At 37.9% G+C, this 24470-nt stretch overlaps 1 protein-coding gene across 1 annotated transcript in view; it reads left to right on the forward strand.

The window, feature by feature from the left end:
- Positions 1-15780, forward strand: part of LOC145989865 (uncharacterized) — an 84687-nt gene extending 68907 nt beyond the window's left edge. The window contains exon 4 of the mRNA XM_083125330.1: positions 11235-15780. Coding sequence (XP_082981456.1) covers positions 11235-13590 — 2356 coding nt within the window. The 3' untranslated portion in view covers positions 13591-15780. The remainder of the gene's footprint in view (positions 1-11234) is intronic.
- Positions 15781-24470: the final 8690 nt, after the last annotated feature.

Below are 24470 nucleotides of genomic sequence, written 5' to 3' on the forward strand. Positions count from 1 at the left end.
AGATTATGTGAATCATTAGACCACATGGAATCTCTGTTAAAATTATTTCATGATAAAAGGGGTCCTGGGTTCGATACTTGGAGGCACATAGTGGTTCGGATTCCACTTTAAACTGTAGGTCAAGTCCCGATTAGCCTTACTGTGCATAAAGTGGACTTAAAAACACCAACTCAATCAATCAATTCTTTCATGAGAATCCAGATTGTTTTAGGAATGCCCTAGTACTTTCTGCTGGATATAAAATCATGCCCATTTTAAAAATTAATGTTGCATTCTACTACAACTCTCACACATGAAATTAGGGTGAATGTTACACATATTAAACTTTTCAGTTGTGCATGTAACTAATTTAAGAAGAAAGCTCAACATCAACACTCAAACAAGGTGTGATCTTACCCAAATGTTAACTTTAGTGTACATCCTGGACACTGCATTATTGCATAGGCAAATGAACCTTTAGTGTGTGGTCCTACAGCCAGTATAATCGTTTTTTTTATCCCTATTCCATTTTCTTGGAAGTCCTTTTTATTTTTCAACACAGATCATGGATTAAATATCAACAGTGTTGATAATTATCTTCCACCAAGAAGATTAAATGGTTTTTTGACCCCTTTTTTCTCCCTCTTTCAGCCCACATTCGCTTTTCTTAACCATTTTTTAAAACATTTTCCTTTCTGGTACCTTTATTGACTAGTTTTTCAGCCTACGTTCCTTTCCCCCCTTTTTTTTTAAAAATATTTTCCTTGGTCTCTTAATTGACAAGATATCAAATATTTCGTAACACAGTTTTCCCCCTGAACAAAACATTCAACAACTGTCTATTTAGTGCAGTTTAGAGGAAGGAAAGAACAAACTCCTTCTACCTTCCCTTCCCTCCATGAGTGTTGGGAGTATGTTGCAGGGATCGTTGAAACAATGCGATCTGGGCTTATGCAGCAACAAACTTATTGTAAGTGGCACGACTGTTGGGTTGAAAGTGTAATCTGCTAGATTTAGACTTTTATTGTGAAGTTTTTTAGAATAGTTTTAACTAACTGTGTGACAGTGACGACAGTACTGAGTATCAGTGAAATGTCGAAGCCAGGTACAAGTGGCAGCAAGCTATGGAATGCAGTTGCAAGGGAGATTTCATCGAAACGATGGTAAGATTATTCGCTGTACTATTCCTTCAAAAAAAAGGAAGTGAAAATGGATTACATTTTATTTTTGCACTCCACTAAAAATATTATTTTAAATTTAAGCAAAAAATATGCCATTCATATATAACCATTCATACACTGCTCCACAAAACTTAAGCAACTCGAACGAAGTAGTACTAAATGAAAGGAAAATGTCAATTCACCAAGTTTAATGAACATAAGGAAGGTACAGATGAACAATGCAACACAAATGAACACCAACAATGAAGATATGGTGTACAGGGTGGCCAGAAAGTTCAGTAACATTAAACCTACATGAAAAGCTGGAATCTGAGAGGGCACAGGCTGTCAATACGGTGTGTAACCACCTAGAACAGACACACAGGCACGGCATCTGGCCTCTATGCTGTGGATCAGTGTGGTTCTCAAGTCTAGAGGAAGACGGGGCCATTCCTCTAAGAGGGCTGTCTGCAGTTCAGGAATTGTTCGTGGTGACAGATTGCAATGCGCTATTCTTCACCCAAGAGCATCCCAAACATACTCGATTGTATTAAGGTGCAGCGAGTATGCAGGCCATTCAATACGGGCAATGTCTTCTGTCTCCAGATAATCGGACACAAGATGTGCACGGTGTGGGTGTGCATTGTCATCCATAAAAAGTAAGTCCGGTCCAAATGCTCCATGGAAGTTGCAAACACGTGAATGGAGAATTTCATCCTGATAACGTTGTAGCGTCAAAGTTCCATGTTCCACAATATAGAGGTCCGTTTTTCTATCCAGCATGATACCACCCCACACCATGATGGAACAACCTCCAAAAGACGGCCTTTCAACAATGAAGTTAGGGTGATATCGTGTTTCTGGCTCTCTCCACACGGATATCTGACCAGAATCAGATGATAGGCAGTATCGAGACTCATCAGAGAACATTAGTCGTGCCCACTGGCCTTCTCTCCATTCGACATGTTCCTGACACCATATGTATCGCTCCCGTAAGTTTTTGCTCCCGTTTCAATGGCACACACAGCACAGGCCTCCTGGCATACAATCGTGCTTTATTCAGCCACATACGAACAGTTTCACGACTAACACGTCGTCCCGTAGCTTGAAACAAATCGTTTGCCAGTTGAGAGCAGAACTTTTGGCAGTTACGTCTGGCAGTGATTGTGAGAAACCGGTCATCAGCTCCTGATGTCGTCCTCAGATGGCCTCCTCCATAACGTTTACTGACAGTAGGACCATTTTGGAAGCGAAGCCACAACCTTGACACCACACTTTTATTCACATTGAATTCCCGTGCCATTTCCACTTGGAACCGACCCATTTCCTGTTGTCCAATTATTCGACCTCAGTCAACGTCACTCAAATGGTGTCTAGGATTAATTTTAAGGTGTCTACACTTGATATCCCACTCACGAACCACCACTTCACTGCTTGAGGACTGGGACAATACTAGGCTGTGGTTTGCGCTGACAGGCACAAGCTGTTAATCTTGGTTTATAAGGTGCTGGTCATGCGTTATAGAGGGCACTTGCACTGCCTGTGCTTGTTTATGTTTGTACATGTCTCATACAAGTGTTGAATGGGCACCGCATCTCACCTATCCCACGTTGTACAGAGTTGCTTAAGTTTTGTGGAGCAGTGTATATATAAAAAGGGATACATTAATATGAAATTGAATGTATCCCTTTTTATATATGAATGGTATATTGAGCTTTCATTTAAAATTGTATTTTTAGTGGAGTGGAAAAAAAGACAACTATAGTTCATTACCTCCCCCCTTTTTTGTCCTTTTTAGAGGAAAGTATTTCCCTTTAAAATCTGGTCTCTATTAGTTACTATTCATCTCCATTGTCATGATTAGCTGAAAGTGTCAGGAAAGCAATGTTAAATGAAATAAATCAATGAAACTTAAGACATGTGCATTCCCTTGTAAGATGGTTGATGATTCAGAAACTTAGTCATAGTAGTAGTTGTGTGTGTATGTATGTGCTAACTGGATGACTGCTGCAAGGGGAATATAGTCAGGGAAGCAGGTCTTCTAAAATGATCTTTGTTTCGCTTGAAAGCCATTGTTGCAACTTGTAATCAGCATTACACAAGAAAGTGAGTAATAATAAACAATGTGCACAAATGAAATACTAATCTGAAAATCACAGCATAGTTTCATTCATCTTTGCACTTGCCTTCCCTTTCATGTTTGGATTCGTCCACTTGAGCTAGGTACATCTACAGCGGCTGAACAGAACAGTGAATTGTACCAAATATGATGGCTCCTGATTCTTCAATATTTTATTACTGTGTGTTATGAAATGTTGTGACCAATCCAGTATCTTTTCCCCATGAAATAGTTAATAATAGATGATAAGAAAAGCTCTCAAACACATTCTAGTAATAGGTCCAGGGGCTGTTCCATATACTTGTAGGCAACTTTCTTTTGTATTCATTATGAATACCAATTGCAACTGCTAAATACACATCTTTTCTCCATACTGTTGAGACTAAAAATAGGTAATAGAACATGGACTCACCATTATGTAGTACTGCATGTTGTAAATGTGTTTATCCTGACTGCACTACTCCATATAAATTTGTTACAACCATCTTCTAAGTAAGACTTGAAGTTTTCCTGGCGACGAATGATGAACAGATTCTCTTGGGCTATCGACCAGGTGAGTTGTGGAAATTATTTCAAGCTTTCCAGAGCTTACATCACTCTCATCTTCAGGGTAGAAGTGCAGTTCTGAGCATCAACCCGGTGTATATACGTTCGTGGAGGGGGGATCCTGGTGAAGATGGCGGACCAATCGAGTGGCGTGTCTGCTACGTGTGCATTTCTGGTTAACTAACGCAGCATGGCACTGGTAAGGGAAAGGGTACACTCCACACGCCGGGAACTTGAGCACGTCGACTGGAGTCTACTAGACATCCACCTGGAAATTGCATCATCTGTATCTCCGATGGACTGGGAATGGATCGACTCCACAACCAGAGCCTGCATGGAGCTACAAATGGACCAGGTTACAGCAAATCAATCAAGAAAATTCAGCCATCTAGAAGCAGCCAGTCTACCAACAGCCAAGCCAGCCAACAAGAACACCAACCGGACCGTGGTCATCCTAACGGACAAGACCTTGGATGAAGCCACAATATCTATCCTTTTGAAGGGTTTAAACTTTGCTGCAGCACCCAAAAGTATCCCCTTCAGGGACATAATCAGCAGTATTGAGCAGACTTTAAAAGATCTTCCCGACGAGACCACTCAAGACATACATTGAGAAACTTATGTGGCCCTTAAAAGGGCCGTTCCACCTATACCTAACATTTCCCCAGCAGAGAAATTCGCACTCAAAGCACTAAAAGAAGACATTGACATCCTCATATTGCCAGCAGACAAAGGAAACGCATCAGTTATTCTCCAGACTGCAGACTTTGACAAGAAAATTTCAGAACTTCTAGCAGACTCCACATCCAGGAAACTTCCCCGAGATCCTACAGCAGCAGTTGAATGAAAGACCAGAGCACTTCTGAAGAAAACATCATTGCCAAAACCCATTCAGGACAAATTGACACCAAGCGGAACAATACCACTACGACTGTATGGACTGCCAAAAATACACAAGACCGCAGTGCAATTAAAACCGATCGTCAGCGCCATTGGATGCCCAACGTACAGACTTGCCAAATTCCTGACAGCCCAGCTTGAACCACTGATAGGCAAATGTGAACATCATGTGACAAACTCCACTGAATTCATCAAGACACTTCAGCAGATCAGAACATCATCAGATGACATCCTAGTCAGCTTCGACGTAGTGTCACTCTTTACCAAAGTGCCAATTCAAGATTCACTTCAACTACTAGAATGCCACTTCACACCAGAAATCATCAGTCTGTTCAAGCACACACTTACGTCGACGTACTTCAGGTACGGTGGACAGTACTACAAACAAACAGACGGTGTGGCCTACCGTAGCCAATTTTTTCATGGAGAACTTTGAACACGAAGCGCTGCGCACAGCTCCGTTGAAACCCACCACCTTCAACAAATACGTCGACGACACCTTTGTCGTCTGGCCACACGGTAAAGAAACTCTTCAGCCATTCCTAGATCATCTAAACAATCAACACCCAAATATAAAGTTCACCATGGAGACTGAGAAGAACAATAGCCTACCGTTCCTGGACATTCTCATCAGACGCAAGCCAGATGGATCCTTGGGATGCAGTGTATACCGGAAACAGACTCTCATTGATCTATATCTCAATGCCAACAGTTTTCACCACCCATCTCAATGAGCTACAGTTCTCTCTACTTATTTCACCGGGCCATCTCCATCAGCGACACAGAGCATCTATCAGAAGAAATACAACATCTTCGCACAGCTTTCAAACAGAACTGGTACTCTGAACACATCATCAACTAGACATTAAAATGAGTACTGTCCAAGAAGACCAGCACACCAGGGAATCCGGACACATCGGGGAATCCAGACTCACCGGGGAATCCACACACACCAGGGAACACGGACAAAGATGACCAGAAGATAGCCATCCTTCCTTACACCGGAAATCTCTCCGGAGTTATCAGCTGAATTCTAAAGAAACATAACATAAAACCATTCACAAACCACCTCCGAAGATCAGAAACCTACTATGCAACCCCAAGGATGGATTAGGACTCAAAATACCCACCGGGAGTCTACGGTAATACCTGTAATTGCAGGAAAGCATACATTGGGCAAATGGGTAGGACAATAGAACAGCGCTGTAAAGAACATCAAAGCTCCATCAAGTATTTCCATTCTAAAAAGTCGGGACTAGCAGAACATTCAATCAACGAGGAACATAGACCAGATTTCAGCAACACAGAAATCATAGCCAAAACTTCAAACTACTGGGACCATATTATCAAGGAAGCAATAGCCAATTATGAAGAAAAATACAATCTTAATCGCGACATGGGGCTCAAACTGGACCCAGCCTGGTTAGTGTTAGTTAACCAGAAACGTGCATGTAGCAGACATGCCACTCTATTGGTTTGCCATCTTCACCGGGATCCCCCCTCCATGAATGTATATACACTGGGTTGACGCTCAGAACTGCACTTCTACCCTGAAGACGAGAGTGATGTTAGCTCTCGAAAGCTTGGAATCATTTCCACAACTCACCTGGTCGATAGCCCGAGAGAATCTGTTCAACCATCTTCTAAATCAAACTATTCAGCACTATCCTTGTGTATAGTTAGAACAGCAATTTCATTAAGTCTTTGTTGGGACATGACTGAATCCAAAAATACCTTTACTCTTTTCTGTTGAATAAAAAAATGCTTTTACTCTTTTCAAAGCAGAAAAGGATCTTTCGACAATGGCTGTGGAAACTGGCATAGTGAGAGTTCGATGTATAAATTCTGGCACGATTTCACAAATAACATTCAACTTCAGGAACTACATCACCAAATGTTGTAATTTCTACACACAACATTGCATCACCATCACACACAATAATCCTCTGTGACTGTGAGATTTCACAGTTGCGAATATCATCATTGAAAACACGTCAGTTTTTTAAATAACAAAATTTTCCATTACATTAACACTAGAATGGCGGGAGGGGTTAAAATGACCCCTTTCTTTGTCCTTTTTAAGATGGTATATTGAAATCTACACAATATAATTTATTTCTGTGAAAGTTTATGCTATACCATGGCGTGAGACACTGGACAAAAAAGAGAAGTTCCCTAGTTGGATTAATTTCCATGAATGTATGCAAAGCCTTCAGTACCGTTGATCATAAGTTGCTAAAAGAAAAATTAAAGAACAGATTTGGTTTCAATAGCCAAACAATTCTCTGGATGGAAATTTTTCTCGCGAATAGAAAAATCTCAACAAAAGTAGGATGTTCACTTTCCACCAAGCAGTCAGTGTCCTCAGGCATTCCACAAGCCTCTATACTTGGTCCAAAATTATTCTACCTATTTATTGATATCACACTAATAAATTCAGATTTATCGATTACTCTGTACGCAGATGACTGACTACCTTCTCGTCCATGTTGGAGAAACGTACCAGGATGTAAAGCAGAAAATGGAAAACTCATTCTCCCAATTATTAAATTGGTACATCATTAACAACCTGAAGCTTAACATTGCAAAGACTAAGGCTATGGTGCTACACATCGGTAAGGGAATCTCTGCTAACAAGTTAGATAATACCCTTATTGATGCCAGAGTACTTTTGAGCAATCATTTAAAGTATCTCGGAATCATTATCGACCCTCAGCTAAATTTTAACCTCCAAATAAATAACTATATTCGTAAAATCTTTCACCATGTTTACATATTTCGAAAAATTCGTAAATATCTCAATAGAAATCTTGTAGACATTTCTACCTTTCCTTTATTCGTTCCTTATTAGAGTATGGTGCTAGTCTTATTTTTGGCGGTCAACTTAACTCGTCTGAAGAAACTTGAAACAATCCAAAACAACTCCTTAAGAACCATTCACCTGCACCCAAAGAAAATAATTCCCAACAATTGCGCAAGATTTACAACATACCCACAGTCACTTCGAGATTACATTTGTAACGTTCTGCTTGATACAAGTTACGTTTGGGGAAGCTAATCAAAAAATAAAGAGGCCAGGATGTTAATTTAAGAATATAGCAGAACATACAAATTGCTTTGGTGGAGGTTAATGTCACGTTGTTACGTGACGCCTCAAAGTTCTTCAAGAATTTCAAATGTGGGCCCAATACCTTATTAAGAAATCGCAAATGAACAATTATGTCATCAATAATCATATAGGAAATGGCAATAATCCTGAAAAGCAAGACACATTTCAAAAGGTTTGCACACCATTCCACGATGCATAACACAATTTGTCTACTACTACTACTACTACTACTACTACTTTGCCAACACCAATTACGTAAATTGACTAGATTGTACCTTTTTGTTGCTTGCGATAACAAGGTTAATAACAATTTGAATTTAAGTGGCAACAATAATGACAATGTGTTATTCCACATTAACAATTCATTTCTCAACAATTACAAGATTGATTAACACTTGCAGGCATGTCCTTGTAACATTAACACGTTCCATCATAATATTAATAACAACTTTAAATAGAACACAATTTGTGTTAAAATTACGTTGACGATTTCTCAATTAAACTAAGTCATTCAAAATATGTGTTTATAATTAGACACGAATTTCGTCCAGTGAAATCAACTTACAAACAACTCCCAATAGATACAGCAACATTTATCCAATTATGCTTATTGGTATTACTCGTTGCGCAAGTCTAGATTTAAATAGCAGACACAACTACAAGCGTTCTTTTTAGATGCTCTAAAGGGAACTAAAGGTACTTAAGAATTTTCCATTTAGGTTGGGGATCAAAAAGTGTTTTAGAGAGAGACTTAGACAAACTCGCACCTGCGTGCAAATTACAAATTAACTCTTAAACACGTTCGTATCGCCACATAATCAAATACTAATCACAATTATTGAATGCCACAATTACCATAATTTTACACGTGGAGCACTTCCATATCACTTTAGTTTGCAAGTAAAATACGTATAATAACACGTCTCGTGTCATTGGCAGTTTACGTGGAATCATGCTTAATCGTGTCTACTGCAACGATTAAACAGTCGTATACATTCATTGTCAAATATATGCACATTTAGTTTTATCATCAAATTGGTGCGGAACTCGTCAAAAGGCACAAGCGTCAAATTCAGTTATCAACTAAGTTCACTTGTCATACCTGAAAATACGGCATTTTTCTCGGCACTTGCTTCACGACTCCGATTTTCCTCGTTTTGGTACCAAAATTAGATTGTACAGCTGCATCATCCATTCAATGTCAAAGTTACGTCTTCCCTTTCGTAACTCTTGTGTCCGCTTCAACTCTGAACTTCATTACAATGTTAGTGTTCTCATGATTTCTTCATAAATCATGTCCACGAGTCGTAGTTCCAGAAAATGTACTTTTATCGATCTTCCATATTCCTCGCCGATGTTGAAGTTCTTTTTGATTCGGGCCATGTCAACTAAAGCATACTACTGGCCGACCACGGAACATGTTTCTTCCGCTCCTACTTGTAACAGCTACCAAAATCAACTGTGCCGACTCTCTCACAATCCTGGAGTACAACTTGCTGCGATGTGTCGTGCGAAGCATGATACGTCATCCACGAGATGGCGTATGTGGCTGGAATTGTACCTTGCTTGGTGCTGCCATCTCTGGAGAGTTTGGTTAACTAACTTGTCACTGCACACACTATAAACGCGAATAGCCCAGCTGAGAAATTGGAGACGATTTTGCATTATTTTTATATGTTCGTGGAAAATTGCTACACATTACTCCATAGTATACATAACAAATCATCTCCATTGCATCATAGGATTAAGCTTCGCTCTGAGTTCAGCACCCGAAACACCAGATCGTCCTTACATAGAGACCTAGTAATCCCCAAACCTAACAAAAGCAGATTTGGTCAGAAGTCTTTCTCGTACCTAGCAGGAATTCACTCCCGACTAAGGTCAAACTTGGTACCAGCCAAGTGCAGTTCTGTTGTCTTCTACGTTCTCATGCATATAGATTCTAACTCCAATAATACTATTTTCAGTGCCACAATTCCAACCACACACACATTTTAAAATTTTCATCCCTATACTTCAAACAGTAATTCCATACACACTCATATCCAAGCCCACACACCTTTACACTTTCCTTTCTTCTAAATTTGTATAACTCTCAAACTTTCTTTTACATTGCTACTATAGAACACTTTCTATATTCATGTAAATTCATCACATTTTTCTTAGATGTAGCTTTTGTGTATATTTTTTTTACTACATGGCCATCAAATCATTATTTGTATTAATATTGTTCAAAATGAAATGTTCTATGGGTTAATTCTAACTCTATTGAGATAATAAATAATAATAATAAGAATACCCTAGAACAGCGGGAGGGGTCAATTTGACCCACGTAAATTTTCATTTATGCATGCTGCAATATCAACGTTAGGTTGTAATTTCTCTGTCAACCTGTCTTTAGCATGTTCCCCCTCTTCACAATTTCCATGTCATCATGTAGGTAGGGTTATTGGTCTGTGAAGGACGTCTTTAAACATGTTGCATAATAGCAGTTTCGCGTAGTGAAATGTGTATTCTGGAGTGTTCAGTTGTTGTTGATTATAATTTTTATTTGTAATCAAAATTTATCATAAATCACCTAAACACACTGATTATAATACATAAAGCACAGAAAATAATATAAATTAAAAATATGTTCACATTCTAAAATAATTAGAATTTTAAATGCATTTCTTATGAGGGGTCAATAATGCAGAAAGTTACTCAGAGAACTTGCTGCAGAAAATGTGCAAATACTTAGCTATGTAAATTAACCTAAATTACCTGCAAATTACGTAGTCTTCTAACAATGGTATAAAGGTCGAACATGAATAGTAGAGGGAAGAAATTTGCAACTTCCTGACTGTCAGAAATTTTCGGTATGGGAAATGTTTGAAATTTCCCGATGCTCTAGAAATCGCTAATTCTACATGACATTTTCACCTCAAGTGATTGTTTTTGTATTTCTGTAATAAAAACTAACAATTTTCGAGAAGTTTAGACACTTGCAATGGAGAAAACATTGAGAATTAACCACTTTTAAATAATACCATTTTGAATTTCCCGACTGTTCGGGATCCCAAAAAGTCTGGAGGTAATTTCCTAAGTGAATCAGGATGTGAATTTTTTTTTTTCGGGTACTGATATTTCAGAACCCCGCACACAGTAATGAATAGTAACAAATAAATAACTGAATTAGTGCAGCTTGTTTCCCAACATTGTGCATTAATATCTTTCAAAACATTTCAACATACCAATTTGTGTCTGTACTTCAGTCTGCTTATTGTGGACAAGAATACTGGAGATAATACATTTATGAAGACAATTGTATTTGCTATGTATTATATATATAATCACATTCTTTCCCTTCAAAACGGAAATGTATGGTGTATTCAAAACTTTCTAGACAAGGTAGTGATTTAAATTGCCATTTCTTTTCCAGACTTAGGAGAAGATGGTTAAGAAGTAACAATGAATTTCAGCAAAGAGGTGTCACAGATAGTGGAGGACTTCAAGATTATCAACTTAGGGACAGAACAAGGCAGACATTTGCACATGTGCCTAAAAGTGCCAATGATAATTGGCAAGAGCATGGTCTAATATCATTTCCCTGTGATCCACACTTCACAAGCCAGACATACTCACAGCCATATAAAAGCACTAATCATGATGTAATAGATTACCGTAAAACACCAATAGTTCTTATTGACTCAAAACTTAGAAATCAGACATCCATACAGCCATGCAAAGACACCAGTCATGATACAATAGAACTTGGAGGTAAGGTTGGTATTCGTGACACAAAACAGAAGTTGATGAAGTCTCTTGAAAACAGCAGTAATGATTTAAAAGAACAGTGCAAGAAGTTAATTAAAGAAAGTAAGGCACCAAGACAACTGAAGAGCACCAATAGTGATTTCAGAACATGTGATGAGAATGTACCTCTTCAGCAGCAAAGAGTTACAAGACGAAAGTCCGCAGATCAACTTGAGAGCACCAGTAAAGAGCCCCATGAAAAGCTAGTTGTGCATAAAACAAAAACTAGAAGACTGAAATCTCCAGAGCCTCTGCAAAACACCAATAATGATTTAGAAGAACCCGTTTCTTGCGATGTAAGAATTACAAGAAGTAAATCCACACCACCTCCTGAAATAACCAATGTCGACTTGAAGAAATATGGTGAAATTTCAGTTTCTCGTAAGAGCAGGCGTAAGTCAACATCTCTTGAGTGCACCAATGAATATGATGGAAAGGAAGGTTCTCCTGATATTGAAGTTAAAAGAGGAAAATTCAAACATACATTTGAAAGTATCAGTTATGAACTAAAACAACTGGCAGAGTCTTTTCCAGATATTACTATAAGAAAGTCAACAGGAAGCAACATATCTGATAAAACAGATTGTAGTGAAAATGTAGTTTCTGCTAACACAGGTGTTACAAAGGAAAAGTTAACACAACCACCAGAAAGTATGATTAGTGATGCAAGACGGCCACAAGCCACTGTTGCTTCAGAAAAACCAATAGCAGAGTTCACAAAACGACATAAGAAAACCAGTGATGGTTTAAAGGAAAGCAATAAAAAACTACCATCTTCTGACTTGAAAATTACGAAGATTAAGTCCACACAACCAAGCAAAAGTGTCCAAGGAAACGTCATTGACTTGAAACTTATGGATCAGAATCCCATACAGCCAGCAAGCACAATTAATGATGAGTTGGAACACAGAAATGAAACATCCTGTCTCAGTTTCCAAACCACAAAGGAAGATGTTAGACAGCCACAAGTCAGTAGTACAGAAAAACCAATACAGAAGTCCACACAACCAGATAAGGAAAGCAATAAAGAACTACCATCTCCTGGTTTGAAAATTACAAATATTAAGTCCACACAACAAACCAAAAGTGTCGATGATTTAAAAGGGAACTTCCATGACTTGAAACTTATGTATCAAAAGCCCACAGAGCCAGCTAACACAATCCAAGAAGAAGAGAATAAAAATGTCAGCAGAAAGGTGTCTGACTCAAAGTCTGGAACTTCTAGAACATTGCGGCCAAGAATTCCAGGAGTAATCAGCCCTTACGTATATCTTGAGGACGAGACAGACAACCGTGACCAAGCCACTGACAGTGCAAACAGGAAAGCGAGAAATCCTAAACAGATCAGTGGTGATACACAGAGCAATAAAAGAAGCAAAGCAACACAGCGCAAGCCAGCATCCCGAGGGGTTCATAGGAACACAATAATGCAAGCCCAAAAGTTCACCGGTGAAGAAAATGCACCTAGTAAGGAAAAAGTTGAAGTAATTCCAGACACGAAAGAATTAAAAATACAACCAAAAGTAGAAGAAAGTGATGATGATGATTACAAAGACGATGGACATTTGTCAGAAGGAGAGGTAGTGGAAAATGAGCCACCAACTGATCCGGACGAAAAACAAGTTAAGTGTGCATGGTGCAGTAAAATGTTTTGGGGTGCAGATAACTTATTGAAGCATTTGAAACACTGCGGCACAAGTAGGGCAGAAGCACTGAAGAAGAAAATTTTAAAAGAGCCAGAAATTTCTTTACCCACTACATCATCTGCTTCTGAAACAGAAAGCCAGTGTCTGATTACTACCAACCCCCCTGAGTTTGATCTTGTTTTAGCACCTGGCAAGCTCTCTTACGATTTGTGCGAGACAAGTTCGTTTTTAAACCTTAGTCGAGATGAAGAGGAAAAGCCATATATTTGTGTAGTATGCAAGAAGGGGTTCAAAAATAGGTACACCTTAAAGAAACACTCTACCATTCATGGATAATGGCATTCCAGTGAAGGTGAACGGTGCACAAATATCTAGGTTTATTATGTGTAAAGAACACTTGCATATTTGGTGAAGATGTGTTATATCATGGATAGTATGCAATGATTTTGTCAGTGTTGTTAGCTTTAATGTTAATAAATATTTGTGAATTTATTTAAACAACACTCTTTCGTGATGGAAGTTGTGCTTATTAGCTTGTTTAAAAACATATTAGCTGCATTTTATTATAGTTCATGTTACAACAGTTGTCAGTGGTAAATGTCATACTGCAAGAGAATATTTGATGTGATATTTATATTTTGTCACTCAATGCCCAATTTGGATTTATTGTAAAATTGTTATTTGTGCTTGCATGATATACTTTAAACGAGTATAGAGTTATGTACTTGTGTTATGCATAGATCTTGCAGTATTATACAACATGGAATCTTTTTAAAAAATATTGTAAAGAATCAAATTAGCATGTGAGGATAGTTGTTCCTATAGGTAATTATACTGTAGTGGCATATTTTCTATTCAAATCAATGACCCATTTGAGTTACATTTGCAAATTTTATCTTGCCTTTACCTTTTAGATAGACAGCAAGTGATTTTGTATTAAAATGTTAGTGTGTTCCAAATGTTAACATGTTTTGAATGGATGGTATTTCTCTTACTCTCCTTATATTTTTTCTACTTAAATATTTTAATAACAATTTTTAGTTGTACGGGGTATGTCCTTGAAGAAAAAGTAGAGCACAGTTTGTTAATGTAGCTGAAGAATGAAAGCTTGATGTACAAGAGAAAGCTTTTTTTTTTGTCAGCAACCAACTAACCAAAATTCATCTCACTATTGTTGTACTTCCTTTTCTGAAATTAGTGTGTGTGTGAATTTTATTTGAACCAGTATTTGATTGTCAAGATGAAAAAAAATTACATTTCTTTTCCGGGGAAGGTTTTGTTACTTTTTTAATCATATTTCTCATAACATGTTTAACAAGTATGTGCACACAGAACTCACATAGTATATTTCAAATTGTTGAAATGGAAACTTTTAACCATGTTCAGTTATTTTTACATAGTGCTTCCTTATTTCTCTTCAGTATACATAATTCCATTTGCAAAGTATTAATAATTTTCCAAGTATCAAAGTAGCTTACTTTTAAGTTACTAGGGATCAGATCTACTGTACCTTAAAATGTGTTATCTTAGACTTTGTTCGTCTGTAACTTTTGATTTCCTTTATATTCACACAGCACTTTGTTTCTCTGGCATTTCTCATAAGGACTGTGCAAAAAATATTACAGTGAATTACAATACATAACATATAAATATAACTTTCACTTCTCTTCATACTTCTGTCTTGTATCAGTCAGTTATTAGTTAAAAAAAATACAGTCTGTGCCAAATCTAAATTAGAATTTGATTATGAGAATATGGAGGAGAAGGAAAATGAAACAAGAGGTAAGGTTTAAATGCTTATTGATCAGTATTAATGTGTTTTAGTTTGTTACAGTGGTTAAAAGTAACTGAACAGTGTAGATGTTAATAGTAATTTGCATGCCTATTAATAGATGTGTGGCTGGAGGAAGTTTGTGTGTACAAAAAGCTTCAATTAGTGTGCAACATCACATTTATTTTGTTACATAACATCTATATTGAAAGCTTTATTATTATTCAGGGCTTTCATTTTGAAATACGAATCAAGCTGATAAAAACAGGTTGTGCTTTGTGTATTTTATTATTCGATATCAGTGTAATGGATGTGCTTTATGCATTTCTATATGCAAATTGTATGTTCTCTGTATAGATGTTTGGAGGAAAAACATGAAACAAGCATTAATGGAGATGCAGTAGTTCATGCATATATAAAAGAGGTTAATATGATTTGTTATATTTAAATAATTTTTAGACTTCTTTTTTATCTATTCATTGCAGCACTCTGCTATTTTATGGCTGTGAACAGATGTTAGTCAAGTTGTAATTTCTTTCTGTATAGAAACTTATGGTTTCGTGTGAAGGTTTTTGAGTGATCATCTAGAGGAACATTTTACATAATGTGGAATACCTTATTACATTGTGTGGAATCACAATAATTATCCCAGTTTTGTGTGCATGCATTGTAGAAATCAACATTAAGATTGTACCTGATTTGATGTTAGCAGTTGTAACATCAATCTGACCAATTAAAGTATATTTTAAATTTAAGTTGTTGTTTGTTATTTAAATTTGTAATTCAATATAATTTGTTATTTTGGCATAAAATATAGGGTCTGACAATATACAGGGTTTCTATAAATTAGTTATACAAAAGTAACCGTTAATTGTGAAGAAAGTGTGTGTAACAGAAATGGTTTATACATCAATGAATACAGCATATCTTCAAGTTTATTGTCGCACGTTGTTAGTTTCAGATGCTACCACTGGAGGCGTGAGCATTTGTTTTTGTGACACAAGTACCAACTTGGATTGGTCGTGGTAAAACGATTCCGTTGCCATCTCATCGACGTTGCTGGGAAGAGGGGGAACAAACACACGTTCTTTAATGTAACCCGAGATAGAAAAATACATGTGGTCCAACCAATCAGGCGAACGAGGTGGCCACGGAACCGTTCCACCATGACCAATCCAAGTCGGTACTTGTGTCAGATAAACAGATGCTTACGCCTCCAGTGGCAGCATCTGAAACTAACAACATACGACAATAAACTTGAAGATATGCTGTATTCATTGATGTATAAACTATTTCTGTTACACATACACTTTCTTCACAATTAATGGTTACTTTTGTATAACTAATTTATAGAAACCCTGTATATCTACAATTTTAACCCTTGTGAGGTGCAGCCTCACAGACCACTTAAAGTTCGGGAAGTTTCAGATTACCGCCTTTCGTTCAAGCTAGTGTCGCCACCTTCCATCTACCTTACGCAAAAGTGTCCTTGACCCTACTCACAGCATCAGTTTCTCGCCAGCTTATCGTGTGTAAGGAGTGAAGCTTTGTTTATTGCCAAGTGCAGTCTGCCTGACGTACCTCACATGGAGTGGTGACATTCGCTACGAGACTCGTCGGCAAGCGGCCCGGCGCAGAGCATTCTGTGACATCCGCTACGAGACTCGGTGGCAAGCGGCCCGCCGCTGTCCTCCGGGCCACTTGCCGCCGAGTCTCGTAGCAAATGCCACGGAATGCTCTGTATTAGACTACTTCTATTTTGAACACTTTTTGCTTTCTGTAGTTAAATTGCACTTAACTAGTTGCTAAATATATCATAAAAGGTTATTTTTTGTGTATATTTTTGACAGTATGACAAGTGAAATGAATATGTTCACATTTATAATAATTTTTCTAGATGGATAAACTAATGAATATGGTAGCTTTATAACTTACGTTCTGGCACTAATTGCTGTCAAATCAGTCACTAATACCCCTAATGTATTATTCTTTAATATCAGAATGTTAAATTGGTAATTTAGTTGAGGCAGGGGTGAAAAGATTCAGAGGGTCTGACAGACGTACCTCACAAAGTACGTATATCCCAGTATTAGCACCTCACAAGTTAAGGGTTAATATATTTCCTGTCATAACACAGTACAGCTGATATAAAGCAGGGTAGTCGTAATTGATAGATAACATAATACCATTTCTAAGACAATAACACAACACTGTTCACTTCGTCTCATTTTTTTGAAAATCACATCTGGTAGATAGCCACCATTCCGTGTTGTACACTCACTGAGTCGATAAACAAAATTATCCATTACAGACACCAGCATTGCCGGTCGAATTGGCTGGACTTCTTCTCTAATTTTTCTCTTCGGGGTCTCTAAGTTAGGGATATGTGTTCAAAAACGTAGTTTTTGAGGTACCCCCAGAGAAAGAAGTCGCAGGCAGTCAGTGTGTGCTGTGCAGCCTCCATACATTGTACCATATATTACTTTTAAAGTATTCCTCTACCACAAAAGCATTGCCAGGGCCTGTACATTGACTACACATGGTGTAAATTGATTTTTAAATAATTGCTATTGATGAAAGTGGTAATTGATGATGATCAGATCTGACTCTAATGAGCCATTTGACAGGACCTGTAACTTGGTGATTTTTTTCCTGCTATTTGAAGGTGTCCATTCGATTCCAAGGAAGAATGGCATTTTCAATTCTGATCTAGTGTGTGGAGATAATTGAGAGCTGGTGGAGTTTGAAGTAGTTGACTTTCTTGAAACAAGCATTAATGGAGAATGTATTTTAGTTACTATGCAACTCATTGAAAAGTGCGCTACAGAAGACTGCCAAACAGTTACCAAAGATACTAGTAAAGAAAGCAGTAAGGTTGAAGAGTTGAGTAGTGACAAATCAACGTGTCGAACTTTAGATATGAGTAGTGCTCAAGATATTCCTTTTTACTCCCTTTTGACAGAAAAAATATCTCAGTTTGGTTACTTCACTTCTTCAGTCTTTAGTTTTCATTTCCAATTTAGGGGGTAATCGGTTATGCAACTATGCAGAATGTGTTCCGTATCGAATGATTAATGTGAACAGATAAATTCGATAGTTTGACTTCCATATTATCTGTCCACAATACAGAGTAGAAGAACATTTAGAAAACTGTCGAGACCTACAGATACTTTCATTCAAGGCCATAAAATGTATACTTCGTGCCGTGGACCTGAATGCCTTTAGCACTGACCAAAATTACAAGCATGCAGTCTCTCAATCCATCAAAATGAGAGAAGCATACAGAAGATCTAGCCAGGTGAGATCCAGGGAAGATGAGTCATGACAGATGGTTCAACATTGCAAATTTCAGAATGGGTTTGCACATGGGAACAAAGGAACCATCTCCACAGCTACCAGACTTTAGTAATTTTTGTTTTAACCCTATGACATTCAGCTGGTACAAATCTGTACCATCAGGTATTTTCGCCAATGCGTGTCTGGTACATATTTGATTGATTGATTTGCTTTATTTTACTTTGCTTTTTGTGTCACTTTTGGCTATGCTTTTTGCATCACTTTTGGCTAATTTGCAAAGATGGGGATGAGCGATGACATGATGAAATTGATGAATGGAGGCCCACAAAGATCGTTGCCCAGGCAGGCATTCAAGCATTGTTAACATGTGGTATGTGATGTTTGGAATTTACTGTGACTGATAATATTTGGAGATGAATGTTTTTGTAGGTACATGAACCTTGAAGAGTGTCTGATTCTGGCTATATTTTGGGTATAAGGGAAATGTGTATTAGATATGTACTATTTTTTTTCCCAGTAAATCATTCCTGTTTTTCAATTCTGTAGCCTAAACTTGAGTTTCGCAGACAAATCTGGTGAATTTCCTTTTCTGCTAGGCTAGTGCAAATGGAATGGAATGGGGAGGGGAGGGAGCCATGCTTCATGCATTGTAATAGAGCATTCAAGAATCAAGCATGCAGCCACTGCTTGTCAGCCTAGCGGGACCCTTCTGTTGCACCAAATATCGGCAGTAGGAAAACACACTCTGCACAAGAACTATAAAGCATGCAAGATACTGTTTCTTGACCACATTTGACTAAAGTGAATTTCACTATAGGTACCCACCACAGTCGCTAGCACTGCTTGTAGTTGTCAATGTGGTGACAATCAAAGGCTGTTCCTGCCATGGTTCCTTCCTGCCTGCAAGTGTTACCACCTATGAATAAGGGCGTGGTCCTCCCCGATAAATTGTCATTATTTTCAAATTTGTTCGAATGCGCTGTGTAAATATTGAAATACTCCAAAAACTGAACATGCTCTGCAACACAGAAAAAATGCCTGATTAAGAAAAGTAACCAACATGTATAGTGCCTTTCTCAACCTAGGTGCCCGCAGATAGGCATCTAGCTCAACGGTCAATGAGAGCTCGTCTGCCGGCAAACTGGATGCAACATCCGCATAAGTGGAACTGCTAGCTATGTAATGAAATAAAGCTTGTACAATTACATTGACAGTTACAATTAAAATGAGCACGTACCGAGCTACAAGAGGTGTTGGAAATGATGTTCTGCTTCCACACATTTACAGCATTTTCTTAAGGAAATTTTCACCAACACGTATCCCCCCCGAAATTGTTTGTTACTCTCCTGTTTCTTTCAATTCTTCTAATGTATGGTTTTAGGTTTAAAAGCTTGGTAGGTTGCCATGCAGACGACATGCAAATGTCTGTTTCTTGTGCTAGGCACCGGAGGGATTTGTGAGGTGTGTTCCAATCGTTCTCTGTCATCTAGTATCTCCTCAGTAATCACACCCCATTTTACCCTTTGCATCTTACCAAGAACAGACACTGTTTCCCTAAATTTGTTCACAAGCATCCGAAAACTCTCTCTGTGTGGAATGGGAATGTCTGGAAATTATGTTGCAAAACCTCTAACTTCCCTACAATAATTTGTAATGATGTAAGAGTTGCACATAAAAAGACATTGTTTGAAATTGTACGGATAGCGTAGCATTATTAGACTGCAGAAACACACCAGTAATACATAAACTAAAACAAAACAATCTAAAACACTTGTACCTTAAAACTTTACAAACACATGCAAACTGGACACCAGCTATCTGGATACTGAAACACAGATGTGTCAAAGTGGCAAGTTACCATGCAGCTGCGGGTCTAAATGCTGGCAGATGCGGTCTTACTTCTCGTAGAGCTAGCTGCTGCTCTGCAACCATCGAGGTTAAGAAAGGCACTATATTTGTTCATGCTAAGTTCAGCATGGTATTATTTTCTCAATAATGCTGATGGATTAAATCAATAAAATTTATGACATTTAATTACAATAACTCCTTTCCATAATAACATTTAGATGCTCAAATATATGTGCAACCTCACAAGTTTTTTCAGTGGCTTATTTCAGGTGTTAACTGTCGTGCTTGACTCAATAAAATAAACTTACTGTGCAATTAAAAATGTTAAAAAAGAAAAAAAAATGTACCTTAAAATGGAAGAAAACTGTGTTTATATATATTTAGAATTTTGATTTTTTTGAAACATTTGTTATGGTGGATTGTCAAAATTTGTCTTCACGAAACCGAAAGAAATATGTGACTCAAGAAATCTTGTTGTACAGTTTGTGAAGATAATTACTATTAACTTTGGTGCGTTTTATCCCATTTAAATAGTATAATAATGGTATGTTTATTCTTCTTCCTTTTTTTTTAAAAAATAATAATAATAATAATAATAATATATGCCAGCGACAGAACTCAAAGCGGCTGGTTCCCACTGGCCGGGTATTTGATAATCTGCATAGGCATCGCTCACCATTATACTCATTTTAGCATGTCTTGCACTCTTGTCTGATTCGGGACTGTGGGCTTATGATTCATAACTGCTGGCATGTATGCATTTAGCGCTGATAAAGCTGCCATTGTTCAATGTGGACAGAAACTATTTGAGCTGAGACATTGTTTGGAAGCAACGTCGGTGTCACAGTGACAGCCAACCCTTGTGTTGATGACCTGCAAGGGGAGAAAATTCTGAGGAACATCAGAAGCAGTCTGTTCCTATGGTGAAATACACTATACATCCAACAACAAATGAAACACTGAAGGCACTTATTTGTTACTGAAGGCTATTTTGTGAATATTCCCATCATATCTGCACAAACAAGTCATTTTAACTCTGCTTTGAATTGGACATAGGCATCTTAACATATCGTCATTTGCTGCAAAGGAGAACCCTCCACTGTGCTATGTCTGTAATGTCATTTTAAATGTTCGACACATCCTTCTCGAATGTGCAGATTTTAATTTCCTTGGAAAAAGCTTTAACTTTCCCAGTGATTTATCATCCATGTTGGGAGATGATGAGTAAGTAGGGTGCGGATTTTTGCGTATTTGAATTTTTTATTCCTTTGTAGTAAAACTTAGGCTTTAATGTTTAAACTTCATTTCATAGTGTTTCTAGTCTGAAAATTCATTTTTATAGTGCATATAAATGCCTATTTTGAAGGTTAGTGCCTATTTTGCTTAATCATGCGTAAAAGTGCCTATTCTGCAATTTTTGTTACTTCAGCTTTTTTTATGCGACTTTGGCTCTCCTTACACTGAAGAATATAAGCCTTTGTTTATTTTTTATTAATGGTTTGTTAGTAGTTAATGTACTTTCATGTATAAACTGAAGTGCTAATACAGTGTAACCAGTGCCGGCGATTAGTTACCCCCCCCCTACTTTTTGGAACTTTTACTCCCGCAATACTAAACCTTACATACCAAGGGAAAGTAAACTGTCCTCCTTCCCCCTCACCCCCCAGTTTTGGAACCCAATCGCCACCACTGAATATTACTGTGCACTAGAAGAAGAAAATTTACATAAGTTTATGTTCATTGTCTATTTTAATGCCTTTTATGTTTTAGGGTGCTTTTAAGTGCCTAATTTAGTGCCTTTTCTCAGTTTATAGTGCCTTTTTAAGTGCCTATTTCTATCATTTTTTGTGCCTATTTGAGAGGTTTTTAATGCCTATAAATCTGTACCCTAATGATGAGAGTGATTTTACTATTGTTTTTGCTTTGTTGAGAAGAGCAGGTCGTTTCCACTCTCTTTGAGGAAGACTTGGAAGTATATCCTTATGTTAATGTGTTGTGTATGTCCCATGCATGTCCTTTTTTAACCTGCACTTGTAACCTTTCTCAAAGGACTTTTTATGCCTCTTTTTAACTCTAGGGTAAGGATTTTAGAAAATTGGATTTCCCCTGCACACATTGAAAGATGCATAGTGGCTGTATATGGCTGGTGTACAAAAAAAAATTAAAAAATGATGATTCATTCATTCATGAGGATGATTTTGACTGAAGAATTGGAAAGTCTCTCCCAGTGTCATCGCCATACAGTTTGTTTAAAAATCCTGCAGGATTCTAAAAACCTATAACTTTTAAAGTAATAGGTTTATTACAAGGAAAATTGTTTGTTACACAGTGGAAACTTTAAAAAGTAATATTTGATGTGGTTTGGTTCATCACCAGGTCTCCAGCTGGACACCATTATCGCCCAATCACTCTTGCAATCTTTGTTTGAATCTGAGGATGGTGTTCATCTGGAATGTTGTGAATCACATCACATACTCTGTGATCAGAAGTATCCGGACACCCAGTTGAAAATGAAGTACAAATTTAAGCCACCCTCCATCGGGAACACTGGCAGTTAATATGGTGTTGGTCCACCCTTAGCCTTGATGACAGCCTTCACTTTCGCAGGCATACTTTTAATCAGGTGGCAGAAGGTTTCCTGGGCAATGGCAGATCGTTCCTTCCAGAGTGCCGAAATGAGAAGTATTGGTGTGGGTTGATGAGGTCTAGCACGACGTCTGTGTTCCAAAACATCCCAGAGATGTTCTATGGGATTCAAATGAGGACTCTACACAGGCAGTCCATTAGTGGGACTTTGTTATCAAACCATTCCCCCATAAGCCCTGCAGTATGGACGGGTGCTCGGTCGTGTTGAAAGACACAATGGTCATCTCCAAACTGGCCTTCGATGGTGGGCAGCATGAGAGCGGTAAAAATTTCATCGTAAGCTTGTTGTGCCATGACATGCCACGTAAAGCAGCAAGGCGGCCAAACCCCCTCCTGAAAAAAAAAAAAAATGTCTTGACATGTCTCCACAGCCAGTAATCGGAATATGCAAGGTCTGGTGACCTTGCAGGCCAAGGTCTGGGTCCTCTGCAGCCTGCATCGATGCCATCTTGGAATCACATGATCACCTGCACACAGGCCATTCAGCAGTGTGGACAGAACAAAATTTTAAATTTTCCTCCATGTAAAAAAACATTTCATTGTAATAAACCTATTACTTTAAAGTTATAACTTGTTAGAATCCTGCAGGACTTTTAAAACACACTGTACAACTCTTCTGCTTCTGGATCGTTTCAACATTTTCTTTATGCATCACTACAAATCTTTTTGCTCTGGTGACATCCAACTTATGCCATCTTCATTTAGTAATAATAATAATAATCATCATCATCTTTGGCCGTTTCCTGCCTCTGGTTGTGTCAGCATAGAAGTCAAGCCTCTCCATTTTTTTCCTTTTCTTCCACCACTCCTCTCTTTCCACGGTATTCCAATCTTGTCCTCTTCTCCTAACACTCTCCGCTATCTGCTCTTTCCACCGACATCTTGGTCTTCCCCTTGGCCTTATTCCCACTCCTTGTGCATTGTAAGCTCTTACTGTTAGTCTTTCTGCATCCATCCTCTTCATGTGTCTGAACCATCTCATCTGTGCCTGATCTATCATGTCCTGAAGCTTCACCGCACCCACTGTCTGTCGGATCTCCTCATTCCTTATTCTATCCCTTCTAGTCTTTCCCAATATATTCCTTAAAAAATTCATCTCCACTGCCTTCATCTTTCTTTTGTGTCTCTCTGACATTGTCCAAGTCTCTGCTCCGTATGTAATTATTTGCATATAGTATGTTATATATTACCTTATTGATTGCATTTATTTATTTATTGATTGATTGAGAAAATTTCAGATACAGCACGTAGCCATTTTACACTGAAATCAGTAACAATGAAAAGAACAAAAATAAAAATAACAAAAGAAGACAAAAGATTAATATAAATAAGTCAAGATAGCACAATTAAATATTATTTAGCAATATATGTTCTGATGGTTGACCGAAAGGCGTACTCTGTGGAAGAGCGATCTTTTTTGAATTTCCAGTCTGGGCTTTTTTGTGTAAAATAGATTTGTGTTGCATGTTTTGCGCATAGGCACTTGAAAGTGGAATTCCTGGAGGAGTGTGTTGCAATGGATTTTGCCATTGACAATTTTGTAAAAATACCTAAAATCATCCAGTAAACGGCGCTGATAGGGAATCTATAAGTTTAGAAAGGACAGGAGATGTGGTGTTTAAAAATTGCGTAATGAGGGAACCCTGTAATGAAC

Source organism: Lepisma saccharinum, chromosome 7, assembly GCF_977018435.1.
Source record: "Lepisma saccharinum chromosome 7, izLepSacc3.1, whole genome shotgun sequence".
Lineage (NCBI taxonomy): Eukaryota > Metazoa > Arthropoda > Insecta > Zygentoma > Lepismatidae > Lepisma > Lepisma saccharinum.